We start from the raw sequence: 15,204 nt of genomic DNA on the forward strand, positions 1-15,204 counted from the left end.
TTAGCAACAAGAACAACATCAGTGTGTTATCAACCTTATTCTCATCCTGAATCCAAAACACAGCACTATACCAGCTACTGGGAAGAAAAATAACTGTCCTAGCTGAAACCAGGACAGACAGACAGCACGTATGGCTTGCTGTTTAGCTTGTAGCATAGCTGGAGACCTGTGATTGAATAAGTCTACAAAGCAACGAAAGACTCGATATATTTCCCCAGTTGGTTATATTATTTATGCAGTAATGAGAATTTTTCATTGTATGTTCAGGTCTTAGACTGCTCTCCTAGTATAAAATAATAACATTATCTGTGATGAGCTATAAGTATGTTGTGTTGTTTTACTATTGTTGTGCTTTAGAACCCCCCTTATAGAAACTTTCTACTGCACAAGAGCAACCGACAGAAACCTGAGGTGAGGGCATGACAAGTGTTCAGGGGATTGCTGTGAATTTAAGTTTGGGCTCCTTGCTTCAGTGGTTACAGCATGTGAATATGGAAAGCATGTTGAAAGCTGTTTTTTGAGCCTCTGCCTGCTTCAACCTGAATAAATGAAATGGGCACAACAAAAGGCATTGTGTGCCAGTCCTTTTCAGAGGTTAGACTTGAATAGCATGGTCAACAGTATCTTTGCTGAAGACATTGTTTGTCTAGTTTTTTCAGTTTAGGACCGCCTATTTATTCAGTGTGGAAGTAACTTTACTGGTCACGTTGCCATGATGTTGACTCTTGAGAGTATTGTCCCTGCCCTCTCTTCTTCATTTCTGACTGATCTGCAGTCACATTGCTGAGATGGTGTCTATGTAGTGGAGTTGAGTGGTCTCCGTCGGTGTGTGTGTGTTTTCCCGAAGCTTCTCTACTCCACGTCTGCTAGCAGAAAAGTGTTCCCAAGTGCTGTGGAAATTTCTGCTGTAGTCCTTTGTTAAATGATGTGTAGCTAACAAATTTATTACTTCCTCTCACCCACTCATCTCCACATAGAATTACTTTTCCTCCATTAACATCTTGTGTAGTTTTCTCTTCCTCTTGCTATTGGTTTTAAGGTTAGGAAGTAAATTCTGTAGCCATCCTTGACAGAACAGATAAAATGCACGGAACACCAGAATGTGGAGGGGTGTACTGTCTTCTTTCAGTGACATTGAGATGGAGAATTACAGCTTGATGTGTGAGACCTGTGTTTTCCCTCTAACACTAATACAGATCAGCCCATGGTCACACACAAAGAACTGTGAACTTCATCATTTTAACAAAACACAAGCATCTCATCCAAGGTGAGATGCCCAGAAGCTACTGTAAACCTAGGAAGTGACTTCTGGTCTTGTAGTTGGATAGCTGGTCTACATTTCCAAGAAACTAAATAGATTGTGGAAATTTTGACCTTGTTCTTCATGAAATCTTAATCACAATATATACGTAGTGAAGCACACGCCACCTAGTGATATTACTACCTCTGGCTAAAGCAACGATCTGCCAGGAAGTTGTCCTACCAGAATTTGTTTCAGGAGCTTGTGTTTTCCTACAGTCAGTCTCTTGAGCCTTGACAGCAATAATTCAAACTTATATAATATTTAGTGCCTGTTAGCAAATGGAAAGATAAGAAATAATTCTCATCTGAAAAAAATGGCTAGACTTTGATAACTTATTTCATTCCTTTTTAAAGACTTGCAAATACAGTTAATGTTTATTCAGTGCTTCTGAAGTTTCTAGCAAGTAAAACTACCTAAATGTTAAAGACAGACTCCTAAAAAATAGGGTGATTGTTTTTCTTCAGTGTGCCACATGCACTCCAGACTTAGACCTGTTGCTGTCTAATAAGTAATGACTCTTCAGTGAAATGTACCACTGGAGATAGGGGTTTTAGTTCAACTGTTAAAGCTCACAAAATGAACAGAAACACTAATGACTGAATGAGTATTTGTAATCTACTCTTATGGATAGGTCACCAGGTCAGAAATGAGATACAACTTGGATTGAGAACTTTCTCCTGATTATTCATCTGTTCTCTTATTTATCGTGCTGGCAGAAAAGTATGAAGACTTTTCATTACCTGTTTGGAGATGACGGGGAGAGAACTAAGTGCATAAACCAAAATGTTGCTTCTATGTGTATTTGTAAAAATCTCTGAATTAGTAAGCCTTGCCAGTGTCCTTGAATATAGATATTCTTCACGGGACTTTGCCACCATCAGTAAAAATGTATTTATGGCATCCTTGTACAGGAAGAAGATGAAACCGATTCAGGTACCATGGTGAGGGCGAGCGGAGATGAAACAGGTACCATAAGAGCTGTCAACACGATGAGTGATGGAGCCAACACAATGATTGAACACGATGGCACCTTGGAATCCCAGCTGGGCACAATGGTCATAAACACAGAAGAGGAAGAGGAGGAAGGCACCATGAAAAGTAAGAAAGCATCTTTAACTTCTAGAATATTACTTAGGACCTGATGTGGGCTATGATATGTATTCCCAACCTACTTTGATATTTTTGGTAGCTTATTGTGATGTCTTTTGGCTGTAGGGAGTTAAAACTTGTCAATGCCCTCTGGCAGTAGAGACAAGACACCCTTTCTAGGTCCAAGTTTCACACTGTTCTTTTTAGTCTTGCAGTTGTATAGCTGATGAATTGTGCACAATTTTCACAAGCTTCTGTGCTGATTGGATAAGATCTGATTCTAGCTAGTATGTTTTTTTAGTTGGTTCTTTTTTGTTTGTTTGTCTTTTTCGCAGAATGTAAAGGAGGGAGACTCTAGCATAGGGTTAATAAAAAAATTTGTGTTGCTTTAGAATGTGATCTGGCTGTAACCTGGCATCTGAAAACAGCAAGTCTGTTTCAGAACTGATGCATCAAATTAAGGGCCACATTTATGAAATGACAAGTATCCTACACATTTCAGGCACTGCAAGGCACACAGTGGGAGGAGCTAGCTTGTGTGTTTCTTTAGTGTTACTTTAATCACTAAGAACTGAACAAACTGTGTGTTGCTGTTATCAGACATTCAAGCTGAAATCCATTCCACGCTAAAACAGAAAAGTTTACTAAACCTATAAGCCTGGTCATAGGATGTAAGATTTTCAAATGCTGGGACTTTGATCCCTGATAGTCTGTGGAAGGCCTCACAGATTGAGCTGGAAGAGGGTTTAACAATGTTTCTTTGATTAAAGAAATGGCAGGGAGAGTCTCCCTGGAAAAGTATGACTAGAAGAACAAGAATCTTTTCTCAATTATGGATTCTTCTAGAAATCCATTCCCACTGATTGGGCAGGCTCAACAGTATTGAGGCGGAGGTAGTCGTAGATGACTCAGCTGGCCAGCGTGGATGTTTGTTCAAAGACTGAGGAAAGTGCTGAGTGGGGGCTCAGCAGTAGTAAAATATGACCATCATAGGCGAGGCTTGTTCTTTTGGCTCTTGCACTGTTTCCAAAGACTTCCTTGGCTGTCTGATTTTGAACCTTTAGCTGTTGTGGGAGAGGAAGAAATTCTCAAAAGGAGTTTGGAAAAATCCTTTTCTCAGGAATTTGTGTTGAAAGCTCCTTCCATGTGGGGGCCCTCTAGAGCTTGTGGAAAGATAGTGAAATTTCAGCAGAACCCGTTTAAAGACTTTTGCAAACTTTTGGCAAACACTTGATTCAGCACATTAAAAACCAGAGGTGTCAGCCCATGTAGCAGCTTGTGTTAACAAAGACAATGGAGTAAAGGCATCAGGTTTTGTGAAACAAAGCAGCTCTGGCAAGGAGGCAGATGGACGCTTAGAGTAGCTGAAAGGTCATCCAAAGAGTGGGATGTGTTAACAGCCTTAAATAAACCTAGTGAAGTTGCAATTTCTTTACAAATAGACAACACTGTTAGTTTCTCATCATCAGCGTGTATTGTTCCATCTCATGATTCACAGTAACAGAGGTTTACTGTCAGTGGTGCTCCTGCACTGGCTACCAAAGGTGTGTAAGTAAAGTGCCTCTTTAGTTTATTTTCCTGGGTTTAACACATGCTTGTCTTCTCATCATCTTTTTAAGATTGCAGCGCTTGTAACTCAAAAACATCTAATGCTCTCTACAAAGTAGTGTACAGAGGTTTGAGGAGATGCCTTTGATAATACCTTTTTTGCAAGGACATATTCTCATTTTGAGTAGAATCAGTTATGAGGATATAGCAATGTCTTTAATATAGTGTAGTATTTAACCTCAAGAGGGAGCTCCAGAACAAGCTCTAAGAGCTCTAGACCTCTGGGACTAGAAAGTCAAGTTTTTATTTTAAACCCCCCTTAGACTACAGACTTCTTAAAAGCACTCTCTTCAACTGCTGCTGTATAGTCAAAGCTGAGTATACGGCAGAAGTGCTGGAGCAGCTCTGCCTTCTGGAGGAAGCATTTTGAGATCCTGGGTGCAAGTGATGGTTGATACTGGTATCGCTTTCATGCTGATGGCTTTCACACAGCAGTATCTAGTGAAACCCAGCTGCACTCAGCACTCTCTGCTGCAGGCTGTGCTGCATTTTACTAACTTGTACCTTGATTCTCAGAAATCCGATGTTAATGAAAATGATTGTACCAGACTAAAACTTAACTTCTCCTTAACGCCTTTTTGTCCTCCTTCCCCAGTAGCATAATTCTGAAATTCTGGCTGCTGCACAGAGTAGTTCTGTGTTTGTTTCTTGGATGCACTGTAAGGCAGTGTCTTTGAGCAGCTTGTCCTTCATGAGGATTGCCTACAGCTCCATTTTCCAGCTTGCCATTTCCATATTCATGTTCTCATAACATTCAGTTAGATTGATTTAACTGTAAAGTTCATCAGCCTGCTGCAGAACACTCTGGAGCAAGTTCTTTTTGTAATCTTAAATATAAATGTAATAATGCTGTTTGGAAACCACTGAGTTTGAAGAAGCTTCATTGATTCATATTTTTAAAGACGTCTATATTTCATTTGGCAGCTTGTGTTATGACTCACAATAAAACCTGTTTTAAGTCGATAAAAAAGTTCTGATTTTTCTTGCATGGCATTAGTAGGAGCATTTAACTTCCCTAGGTGTCTTGGGCTTTTTAACTGCAGGCTTCTGAGCTTGTGTTCTAGCCCTTCCTCGTAATTTGAAAAAATAAATCTGAGTCTGCACCAGTTTTTGGGTTGGTTTTATTTCTTTTTAATGTGAGAAGTGTTTATAGGACATTGAAATATGATGCTTTAGGTTGTCTTAGAAATCTCTAGCAAACAACTTCCAATAGCCTTGAAAGTGATTCTCGCATAAATCAATTAATGACTTTTCAAGCTCAGAGGAAAAGCAGTATTAAATTCCAGTATTTTACATTGTAGGGGAAGTTTTGATTTGTAGTCAATTGAGCTGTAATTCTCTTTGCTTAAATTTTTTCATTTGCTTGTCTTTTTTTCTGGGCACTCAATATAAATACTCAGGCAACATTAAAAATCTCACTATGACATTCTGTTACGCATTTTGAAAGCACTCAAATGATTGCCTGAAACCGCAGCTACTAAATTGTGCTGCGACACATTTTACTTATAAATCGATTGCTACCAGATTACTTATGGATTGCAGTTAAACTATTCCAGGAAAACTTTGGAAGTAGCTGAAGAACTATGGATGAACAATGATTTGCAATAACAGACATTTCCATTGTGCTTGAGATCTGGAATAACTTTTGAACTGTTAATATGTCTGAAAAAATCTTTTTTTAATTTTTCTATGAGAGAACATAGAGTGTTAGTAAACAGTGTGGCATTTTTTACTCTTTTTTGCTTTTTCTGCTTTATTTGCTGTAGGTCTTTAGAGATAGTGGAAACTTGGCATGAGTTTGTCTCTTTGACTTAGACGGGAATGTAATTTTATAATAAAGCAGATAAACATATTGCCTTCCTTGGACACTGCAATACGATCAGATCCAAGTGAAATAGGATCTAGTTTGTCTAGTACTATAGTCTGTCCTATTTTCTATGTTAATGTGCCTCTTGGTTGTTTAAGCACCAAATAAAACGCCACTGGAGAATGTAGAACTGCCAACAGTGGTGTGAGTTGGGCTGTCTGGTTTTTGGGTCGAGATGAATGAGGGATCTGGAGACGGTGGAAGAATTGTGGGTGTGGGGTTTTTGTTAATGCAGAACGCATTCAGTAGAGCACCTGGTGCAGTGGTAGACCAGAAGCTCTAATAATGCTGTTGCCTCTACCTTGATAATGTAATATGCAGGTAAAAAAAGTCTCAATAGTTTGTGAATGTTGAAAATAAAAAATTCCAGGCTTCATTCTTACAACAGAGTTAAGAATGGTTTGAGTTTTGTCATGCTTTTACCATGCCCATGCTGCTAAGTATGGGTGTGTCCTTTTAAAAAGATATTTCCCCTTTTGAGGGGAGATTGGGTTTCATTAGCAAATTAAATGAGCTAAGATGCAAACTTGGCAATTTCCTGTTAGAAAAATGATTCCGAGTAAGCTTGTTAGTCTTGGTGGCTTTGTGAGACATCCAGTGGGTGACACTTAAACCTAAACCAGAGAAGTGTTACTGCCAAGATTGGGAAGACTTTTTTCCCCATTAATTAACCTGTGATTTTTCATTTAAAGCAATGACTATAAAAGCTGTAATGTGAACAGCAGGATGAATATTGATGGCAGAAGGTTTATGTGATTGCATTAATATTATAATTGAATAAAGTATGTCCGGTATGTAGCTCGGGTAGCTATAGGTGGTGTAATATCAGTAGTTGTCCAGAAAAGTGCAGATGCATGTTATCCAAATAGCTGATGCAGGTGCTGCTCCACATCTTGTCAGGATTTCTGTCATGTGCATGTCAGAGATATTGGCTGTGTTTTGCTTCTGGTTTTCTCTGTAGACACTAGCTCTTCATAGCAGCTTCCCACTACTTAGTGTTATTAATGTCCAGTGGTACAGTTCTGTGTTTAAAATAAATTGGACCATAAAACACTCTTAGCTTTATGCATTTAAATAACACACTGTTTATAGAAACACCTACATTGATTAAATTCTTCTTGAACTGTAAGAAGCATTGTACTGCCACTTTTAAGGTGTGGAGAATACAAATCTTCACAGATAACTCTTCCAGCTGTGTTACTTTCTGACTTTTAATAGCAGCCTTGCTGGCAAACTTGACGTAAACAGTGGCCAGCACAGTTTGTCTAAGAACCTCAAGTTGTGCAAACATGCAGACAGTATTTCTGAGCAATGGGAGGAGTTGTATGTGCTGTCATTTTGTTGTAGGGTTTTTGCTGTGGGTTTTGATTTTCCTGTTTGAATAGTGGTAGGCAACAGGACCTCTGTGCAGCGTGCTAGCAACTGAAATAGTGGTTCTGTGCAGGCTGAAGGATGAAGAAAAGTTAAGCGCAGGATCTAAGTTGGATGCTTCTCCACCTTTGGTTGTCCTGAATATTTGACAAAGCTTTAACGCAAAGTTAATCATCTATTAATATTTATATTGTCAGAGACACTGAAATTGGAGAAAGAGGTGTATGTGTTTAACACAGGTATTTTTACTGTTCCTAACACTTCACTGTTAAGCATTCCTGCATTTGTGATGGTGGGGGATAGAAAGTAGGGGGCTTTTTTTCTGGACAGAAGCATTGTCTTGAGGAAGACGGGAGGTATGACTGACGGAGTCCTGAATAGCGTGCAGGAGGCAGTATGCTTGGGGAGACTCAACCAAGAGACAGAGTAGCAGTAAATCACTTAATAACTATATCTCTGTCCCATATGCATGCATATATTTGCACGTACAGGCAAACTGTAACCTACCTGTCTCTTCTAAGAATAAACTCACTTCCTACTGGATCAAAATAAACCCTGGAGAAAGCTTTCCTCCTGAGCAGGAATGAGGAAAACTCTATAAACTCTTAAATTCTGTAATTACAGAAGTTTAAAACCAAATTAATTTTTACCAGCAGATTTTCAAGCTTCAGAAAAAAAAAATGTTCATTGCCATGTTGTTTTCTGTTCTCTCTAGATAAGCAAATGAGTTTCCGGGTTATGAGTAGAAAGGGTGTTAGCAAATGCTTACTCGGTTATTCGCAATTTGGGGACCTGGAGCTGTTGCCCACAGCGTGCTGGACCTGAAGACTGCATCCCTGTCCATGAGGATGTTTCTTATTAAGATTCATCAGAACCTGAGCCAGATGATGCAGGATATGAAATGTTCACTTCTTTCCAGATGCACCTTCACATCTTGCTGCCTGTGTCATGTCCTGTAGTTGCTGGACTGAATTAGCAATTCATACTAATGAGGTGAAAGATGTAGGTGTCCACTGAAAATCTGTGATGGAGAAAGAAAGCTGCTATATAGTTATAATCTTTCCTGAGTTTTTATGTAAAAGAGATCCAAAAGGAGGTAACCTGTTCTTAAACAGCTTTCACTACTGGGAGGATCTCCTCTTTCAGAGAGTTCTCAATTAAATACACCACAGCTTTGGATGGGTGGTGGTACTCTTCTCCTTAGATGACTTCGATGCCTTATATTCATTAAAAGAGATTAGTTAGGATACCTAGCACTGATTTTCACAGTCATTTAGGAGCTCCTTCTTAATAGCAGGACCTGTCAGGTATGTTCTGCTTTGATTTAGTTTTAGATAGGCCATAATTATGGGATGTATCAATAGATATGAAGTGTTATGTGTCTGCTCTTAATGTCAGGAAATCTCAGCTTGTGTTGCCATGGGGTGAATTCATTAGTGATGGAGCACTTTTTGCTCTGGTTGAATAAATTGGCATTTCTCTGCTCTGCTGCATAAAATGACTCAGTCCTGTTCATACTGTACAAATTATGCTGTCCAGCTGCTAAAGTTCATCTGTGATCTCTAAGAAATAGCCTGAAGCAAATAAAACTGCAATTCCATTTGAAATTTAATATTAATGAAGTGTTGCTTGCACATAATCATCAGGCACTGTTTTGTGCATTTTAAATACATGTGCATTTTCAGTCTTAAAAGTTACATAATTCAGTCTAAAGCAGACAGAAGCTTACTGAGACTACTGGGGACTAAGCCTGTTATGTGAGAAGTCAGTGAAAGATCTACGCTTATTTAGACCGCTAAAATGAAAGGTGACATTGGATATGAGAACTCCTTAAAAAAAAATTTTAAAAGGGCAAGGAGGGGAAGTGAACACTGTAGAGGATAATGGTTTGAATGCTGAAGAGCTGAGACTTGCTCAAGAACAAGTGCATATACACTGGCTGCCCATAAACTTCAGACTGGAAATGAGAGGGTTTATAACTCCGGGAGAACAGCAAGCCTGTCAACAGCAAGGACAAAGCAGACCAATTGCTTCACAATAGATCTTGATCCCTCTGTGAAAGGGACTATATAACCTTGTATATGATAGCAAAAGACTGTGCTGCCTGTCCCAGGGGATCCTTTCTGGCCCTACATCTGACTAAAGGCAGTGATAGCTCAGCTTTCTTTAAAGTTAACATGAGTTCTCTTCACTGCATCTCTGCAGCCTCCTGCTCACAGGGGTGGAACTTCCTGAGCTTGTGCAGAGAGTTTGTGACACTTCCTAGCATGAGTCAACTTAAAAATTTTTTGTTTTGTTGCTCCTGACACGTCATTCTTGTAAACACAAGTATTCTCCAGAGCTGAGGCCAGTTGCCTTTCTAAAGACTGGGGACTCCTAAAATCTTGACAAATACATGTATGTGTACCAAGTATCACATTTCAGTTTGATATTGCTAATGTAGCAATTGATCGCTTCACTGTTGTTGATTTACATTCCCTTCTTTGTAGATTAATTTGTAGCATGATCTTCTGACTGTTCCCAGCCACAACTCTAGCTCCAATTTTTGCGATATAAGGGAGGAAGTCTCTCACCATGGCTTCAAGAATAGGTATTTTAAGTATTAACTGTATAAACTGACTTGAGTAAAGAGCACACAAAATGTGTTCCTGAGGTTATCTTACTCTCTCATGACAAGCTTTGTGACTCTAGAATATTCACCCTAGGTAGATAATAGTAATCTCTTTCAAGAGGAAAGAATAATAAAACAAGGATTCTTCTACTGTCAAGTTTGAGTAGAGAAGAATAATTTTAGAGAAAAGCAGCAATTCTAGTTTCATTACTCAGCAAGCTTGTTCAGATAGCTAGAAGGACTTCGTAAATCCACTTTTCTTTTGAAGCTCGTGAGCTTCTGAAAATTTTCAATTGTGAGAGCTAATTTGACAAAATCAACAAAATGAGTGCTTTGATTTCTGGGACTAGATGATACTGAATGATCTGGTTTCATGGATATTCTTTACTGCTGGAAAAAAAAGTAAATCTCTTGCTGGTTTAATTGACTGTGCTGTTTCTTCTTTATCATTCTACTTTCTCTGCAGCATCATATGGAAATAAAAATGTCTTGAAGGCTCTCCACACCTTCTTTATCATCTTTTGGCTTGATGTAAGAAGGTCTGTATGCTGCAGTCAGCCATTAAGACTGACTTACTCAATTCCCTCAAGTATTCAGACATTTTCTGGGAGGGAGTGCACTGTTGTTTACATTTTTCCTTGAAACTGAACCTTGCTGTAGCCCAACAGAGGAGAGGATCCAGTATGCTGAGGCCACTGACTCTTGTTGATATTGCCTTACTGGCTTCTTGCAGTACCCTGCCTGTGTTTGTCAGGTGTCTTCTGGCTTGTCTGAGCTGTTTGTGCTTTGGGTAAGGACTGTCCCAGCTTGCACAGTACCACACACAATTGGACTTTGCTTTCCAGTACTGAAAGGGTAACACTATTACTGAAATCAGTAGTAAGCTTAGCATGGTGCTACTTTAAAAATCAAAATCTAGGGGGATATTTGTTCATAATTTAGAGCATTCTTTACCTTTGCACCCACCAATTTCACATCTCTTTCTGTTCTCACACACAACGATACTGATGTTCTTGTACTTTTTTCTAAACATGACTTTATACCAGTCAGCACTTGTGAGTTTTCTGCAGAGGGCTTCTCCTCTCCACTGCAAGGCAGGCTGTGTGACAGGCGGTCTTCCAGTGCGTGTGGCCCTGTACAGCTACCCCAAACCTGCAGTTCTGCAGTCAGCTGGACTGGCTCCATCAGAGCTGTGGTGTTCCATTTGTGTAATTAATACAGCTCCTAAAAGATGACTGCGTATCTAAATGGCAGACCGTTAATGGCTCCAGGGAGCTCTCGTGGCTCATCCTTATAAGCAACTCTTTAGGTTCCAAAATAAATGCATGGTGAAGCCTTTCTTGTCACCACAGGGTGACCTTCTCATAAAAGGCTCTTCTCTGCCACAGTTGTGATCTCACTTTCTGTCAAATGTTCATATTTTAGTCTAACCCTATAAAACTAGGAAGTTAAATGCTTTTTGGCACAGACACGTTTAGTGCGGTGTCATCTTTCAGCAGCATCTGCTTCTCCAAATAGCAGTGATCGATTTTTGTCTTCAGCTGCCTGTTATCAAAATCTTAAAGATATAGCAGTGTGATTCTTCTGTTGAATTAATAGCAGATCATCTTTGGAAAGATGACACTGCTGTTAAGTGCCAAGATTGACGAAAAGAAATCCAGTCGTGCTGGGATAATTGATTTAGTGTAATGTCTGTCTCTGGGAGCATTTCTGTCGGTCTTGCTGCATACCCCTACTGAGATCATAGCAACAACTAAAATTTCAGACATCTTAGATCTGTATTCCAGCTATTTTTTGGTTTATTTTATCTTTTCTCCATTTTTTGTCAGTTAGCAATCTCTATTTTAGTCAGCTTAAAAACCAAACCAACACTAAATAAAGATGCAGTGTGACATGTTGATGTGTAGAAATGTACTAAAATGGTGCCTAAACATTGCATGCATTTGAAAGGCCTAAGGTGGCTGCAAGGTTAGAGGTGTCTGACAGCGGGTGTGAAGAGTGTGAGTCGAAGAGCTTGGCTTGCCAGCAGCCGCTGGAGGTCATCAGCCCAGTTCCCTGTGTGATGGCTGGGACCAAGTCAGTGGTCAGACAGATCCGGCAGTGTCAGATCCGGTTGCTCAGGGCCTTGCACAGTTGCTCCAGCCCTGCTCCGTTGCACAACCACACCTGTTGTGAAAACTTTCTTCCTTATGTTCAGCCGACTTGCCCTTGCTGGCGTTCAGACCGTTCCTCTCGTCCTTTCACTGGGGAGAGCAGGGCTCTGATGGCCTGCTGGGGTGGGAGACCGCAGCTAGAGCCTCTCCTGCCCTCCCCAGGCTGAACCTCCCCTTCCCTCCCACCCTCTCAGCATGGCAGAGACCCCTCTGGTGTCCCCAGCAGCCTTCTGCTGCAGCCCCCCAGCTTTTGGTCGCTTGTACTGGTGGTGCTGAAAATCCAGTGGGACTCTTCAGGATTATAAACTGCCACCACCACTTCATGTGCTTCCTTCTTTGTTTCATTTCTGCATGAAAACAGAAGTTTTATTAAATAAAGCTTGGGTTTGGATATGCCTTTCAATAATTCAGTGAGGCTACAATAGGTGGTTGTTCAGTAGATATAACTAGTCATTTACAAATATTGCAGTTCTTGGTAAAATACAAGATGTGGGGAAATGAGCGTGATTATTTTAAGTGACACTCTGAATTAAGGTCTGGTATGAGCAAACAGTCTTTTTTAATTAAAAAAAAATAAATGGAAAAGAACCGAATAAGCCAGTGTCACTGAAGTGAAACACTTGCTTTCAAAGTCTCCTGTGCTGCAAACAATTGATTTCAAAACATAGAGTACAAGCTTGATTTCAATTTTCTTTTTTTTTTCCTAGGAGGCCTGAATTACTGAGACCTAGGCTAGCTGTCAGTAAGCTGTGTATAGATTAGCCTAGATAGTTATGAATTTTTCTATTTCTACAAAATTTGTTGGTGTTATATATTCCCACAATTGCCCATAATAACTTACCTCCTGCTTCAAACAGGCTGGACTGCAGCGGAATACAAGGGGTGTATTTACTTCGTTCTAAATAAATGTTTTATCACTTAGCAGTAATTGGATTGCTATTGTATTTCAGTAATTATTCCCAACAGCAAATCTGTTCTCCACTTCTCAGACGTGTTCCCTGACTGACCTTCACGCAGCCTGTCTGAAGGTGTCTTTCTTGATCTAATTCTGTACGATGAGTTTTTTGGTTTTGCTTTTTAAAAAAGGGGAACTACTGCCAGGGGTAGAATAATTTGTCTTTGCTCCAGTTGTCATGGTGCAAAAGTATAAGCACTTCAGTTCATGCCTAAGCTTTTAGCTGACCCTGGAGAGGCAGTACGATGCAGTGCTTTTTCAAAATGCATCATGACATTTCAGGCTGTGTAGAACCACACTTCTCTCAGTATCACAACTCCAATATCCTGCCAAGATTTCTCATACTTTGCGGAAATTTGTTCTGTATTTAAGAGGTCTGTAGACAAATAACTTCCTAAAGTATCTCATAGCTGACTGAGGAATTCATACAATTGTCTGAGGATCAGAGTCTGCCAGGGAAGTTCTGGATCAGTGGATGGCAATTTTATGTGCAAGAATAATATTCGGTGATGAAATCTTAATGGGTTTTCAGAGTAGCTAATATTTTTTTAAGAGAAAAGCACTGCTGAATGTCCTTAGTGAGGACTGTCTTGTGATAGCCTGCCTTCTGTCCAGACTCTTGTAGGAGAGTCTCTGCGTTATGCAGACCCCACAAACCCATCAAAGGATGGCTCCATCCCCTGTGTGCTTGTCTGAAGCTCTAAACTTTTGGTTGATTGCCTGCCAGATTATATTTATTTCAAATGTATGGCATTCAGCAATGAACTTATTTCCACAGTCCAGAACTAGGCTATTCTGATGCCATTTTCTGTTAACTCTAGCCCTAATCCTGCTTTCTGAAAGCTATGGTTTCTGCATCGCCTAATGCATGTTTCAAGTGTGGGTAACCTACTCCAGTGTCTAGAGAATGGTATTTTATCAGAACAAAAGCATTTTACTAGGTATTGTTACAGTGCTTACTTCCATTATGCGCACAGGTTTTTGTGAAGCGTTTTATCATAAAGAGCAGCACAATGGCATTAAGCTGCGAGTAGTCTTTAGCTGAGTTTGCAGCTGTCATGGTCTTGTGCAGCCCCGTTAAAGCATGTTTGCTGTGCAAGCCTGCCACTTCGTTTAGATTGAGGCTCTTTACAAGATATTAGGGGCACTGTAACTCACAGGATAGGCCAGTTTTAAGTGTGAGTAGTCTGGGCAGCATCTGATGCTGTACCAGTTGTACTACTAAAGAAATCTTCCTTTGGAGATATTGAAAGTCTTACCATCTTGACTTGCTGTGAAGTTAAATTGTGTTTTCTTCCTGTATTGGCTTTTATGTTGCCTGTGCTAGGAATCATTATTTTCACTCTCTCACTTTTCATCACTTCCTTCCCTGTTGTGCTGTTGTCACCCTGGAGCTGAAGCTGCCTTCTGTTCGTGGAGCCCACCTGCTCTCTCTCCAAACAGCACTTGGGGATCTTCCTTAATCTGGGAATTTGTGACCATACATTTCTTCCTTCAGTGACAGAAACCTGTTTGCTGAATGGATTTATTTGTATGTAATGGTACTTAAATCCCATGAGGAGGGATTTGGATGGTGTGATGGCTAAAGGAAGAAGGGATACATGAATGCTTGTACCTCTAATCCCACCAACTATCCAACGTATGTGGGCACCCTATGAGAATGTAGTTTTACTAGCTTGTTGCTCTTAATGGTTCAGCAGCATTCTCCATCTTCTTTTAACTTCTGCTTGTTCTAAAAAATAATTTAGACAAATGAGAATAATATAAATCTAGTTGTGCTAAAGCTTTGTGCTCTTGGCTATATCCTTTCTTCTCCCATCAGTATGAGTGAACTCTGTTATTGAGAATGGTGCTTGGGAGGCTTATGAGAGATGCTTTTAAAAATCAAAGTATTCATATGTAGGGGGTTATTTTGAGTCCTATGTCTCTCTTTCTGCCCCTGCCCATTTTTTATTACCCCAAGTTTCTTAAATGCAGTCTAGAATTGAATAGTTAATCTATATGTCTGGTTTATTCAAGTAATCCACCAAGAAAGTGTGTTTAGAGAAATTAACTTACAAAAATAAAACTAGGGCAGTAAACTTGAAAACTTACTGTTTATAAAAAGAAAAAAGAAGCTTTGCAAACTAATTAATCCTCCTACCCAAGAAATGTAGAACTTGATTACTTCTACCCAAGGCAAGTTATGTGATATTTTGCATGGTAGATGTGGTCTTTGAAAGCCTTGCTTTTGTGCTATTCTATTCA

At 39.8% G+C, this 15,204-nt stretch overlaps 1 protein-coding gene across 2 annotated transcripts in view; it reads left to right on the forward strand.

The window, feature by feature from the left end:
* The window catches only part of STK4 (serine/threonine kinase 4), a 47,868-nt gene that overhangs the window by 9,162 nt on the left and 23,502 nt on the right, over nucleotides 1-15,204 (forward strand). For both annotated transcript variants that reach the window (XM_074843002.1, XM_074843003.1), the window contains exon 9: nucleotides 2,215-2,401. In XM_074843002.1, the coding sequence (XP_074699103.1) occupies nucleotides 2,215-2,401 (187 nt within the window). The remainder of the gene's footprint in view (nucleotides 1-2,214; nucleotides 2,402-15,204) is intronic.

The sequence above is a fragment of the Strix aluco genome, chromosome 17, assembly GCF_031877795.1.
Source record: "Strix aluco isolate bStrAlu1 chromosome 17, bStrAlu1.hap1, whole genome shotgun sequence".
Lineage (NCBI taxonomy): Eukaryota > Metazoa > Chordata > Aves > Strigiformes > Strigidae > Strix > Strix aluco.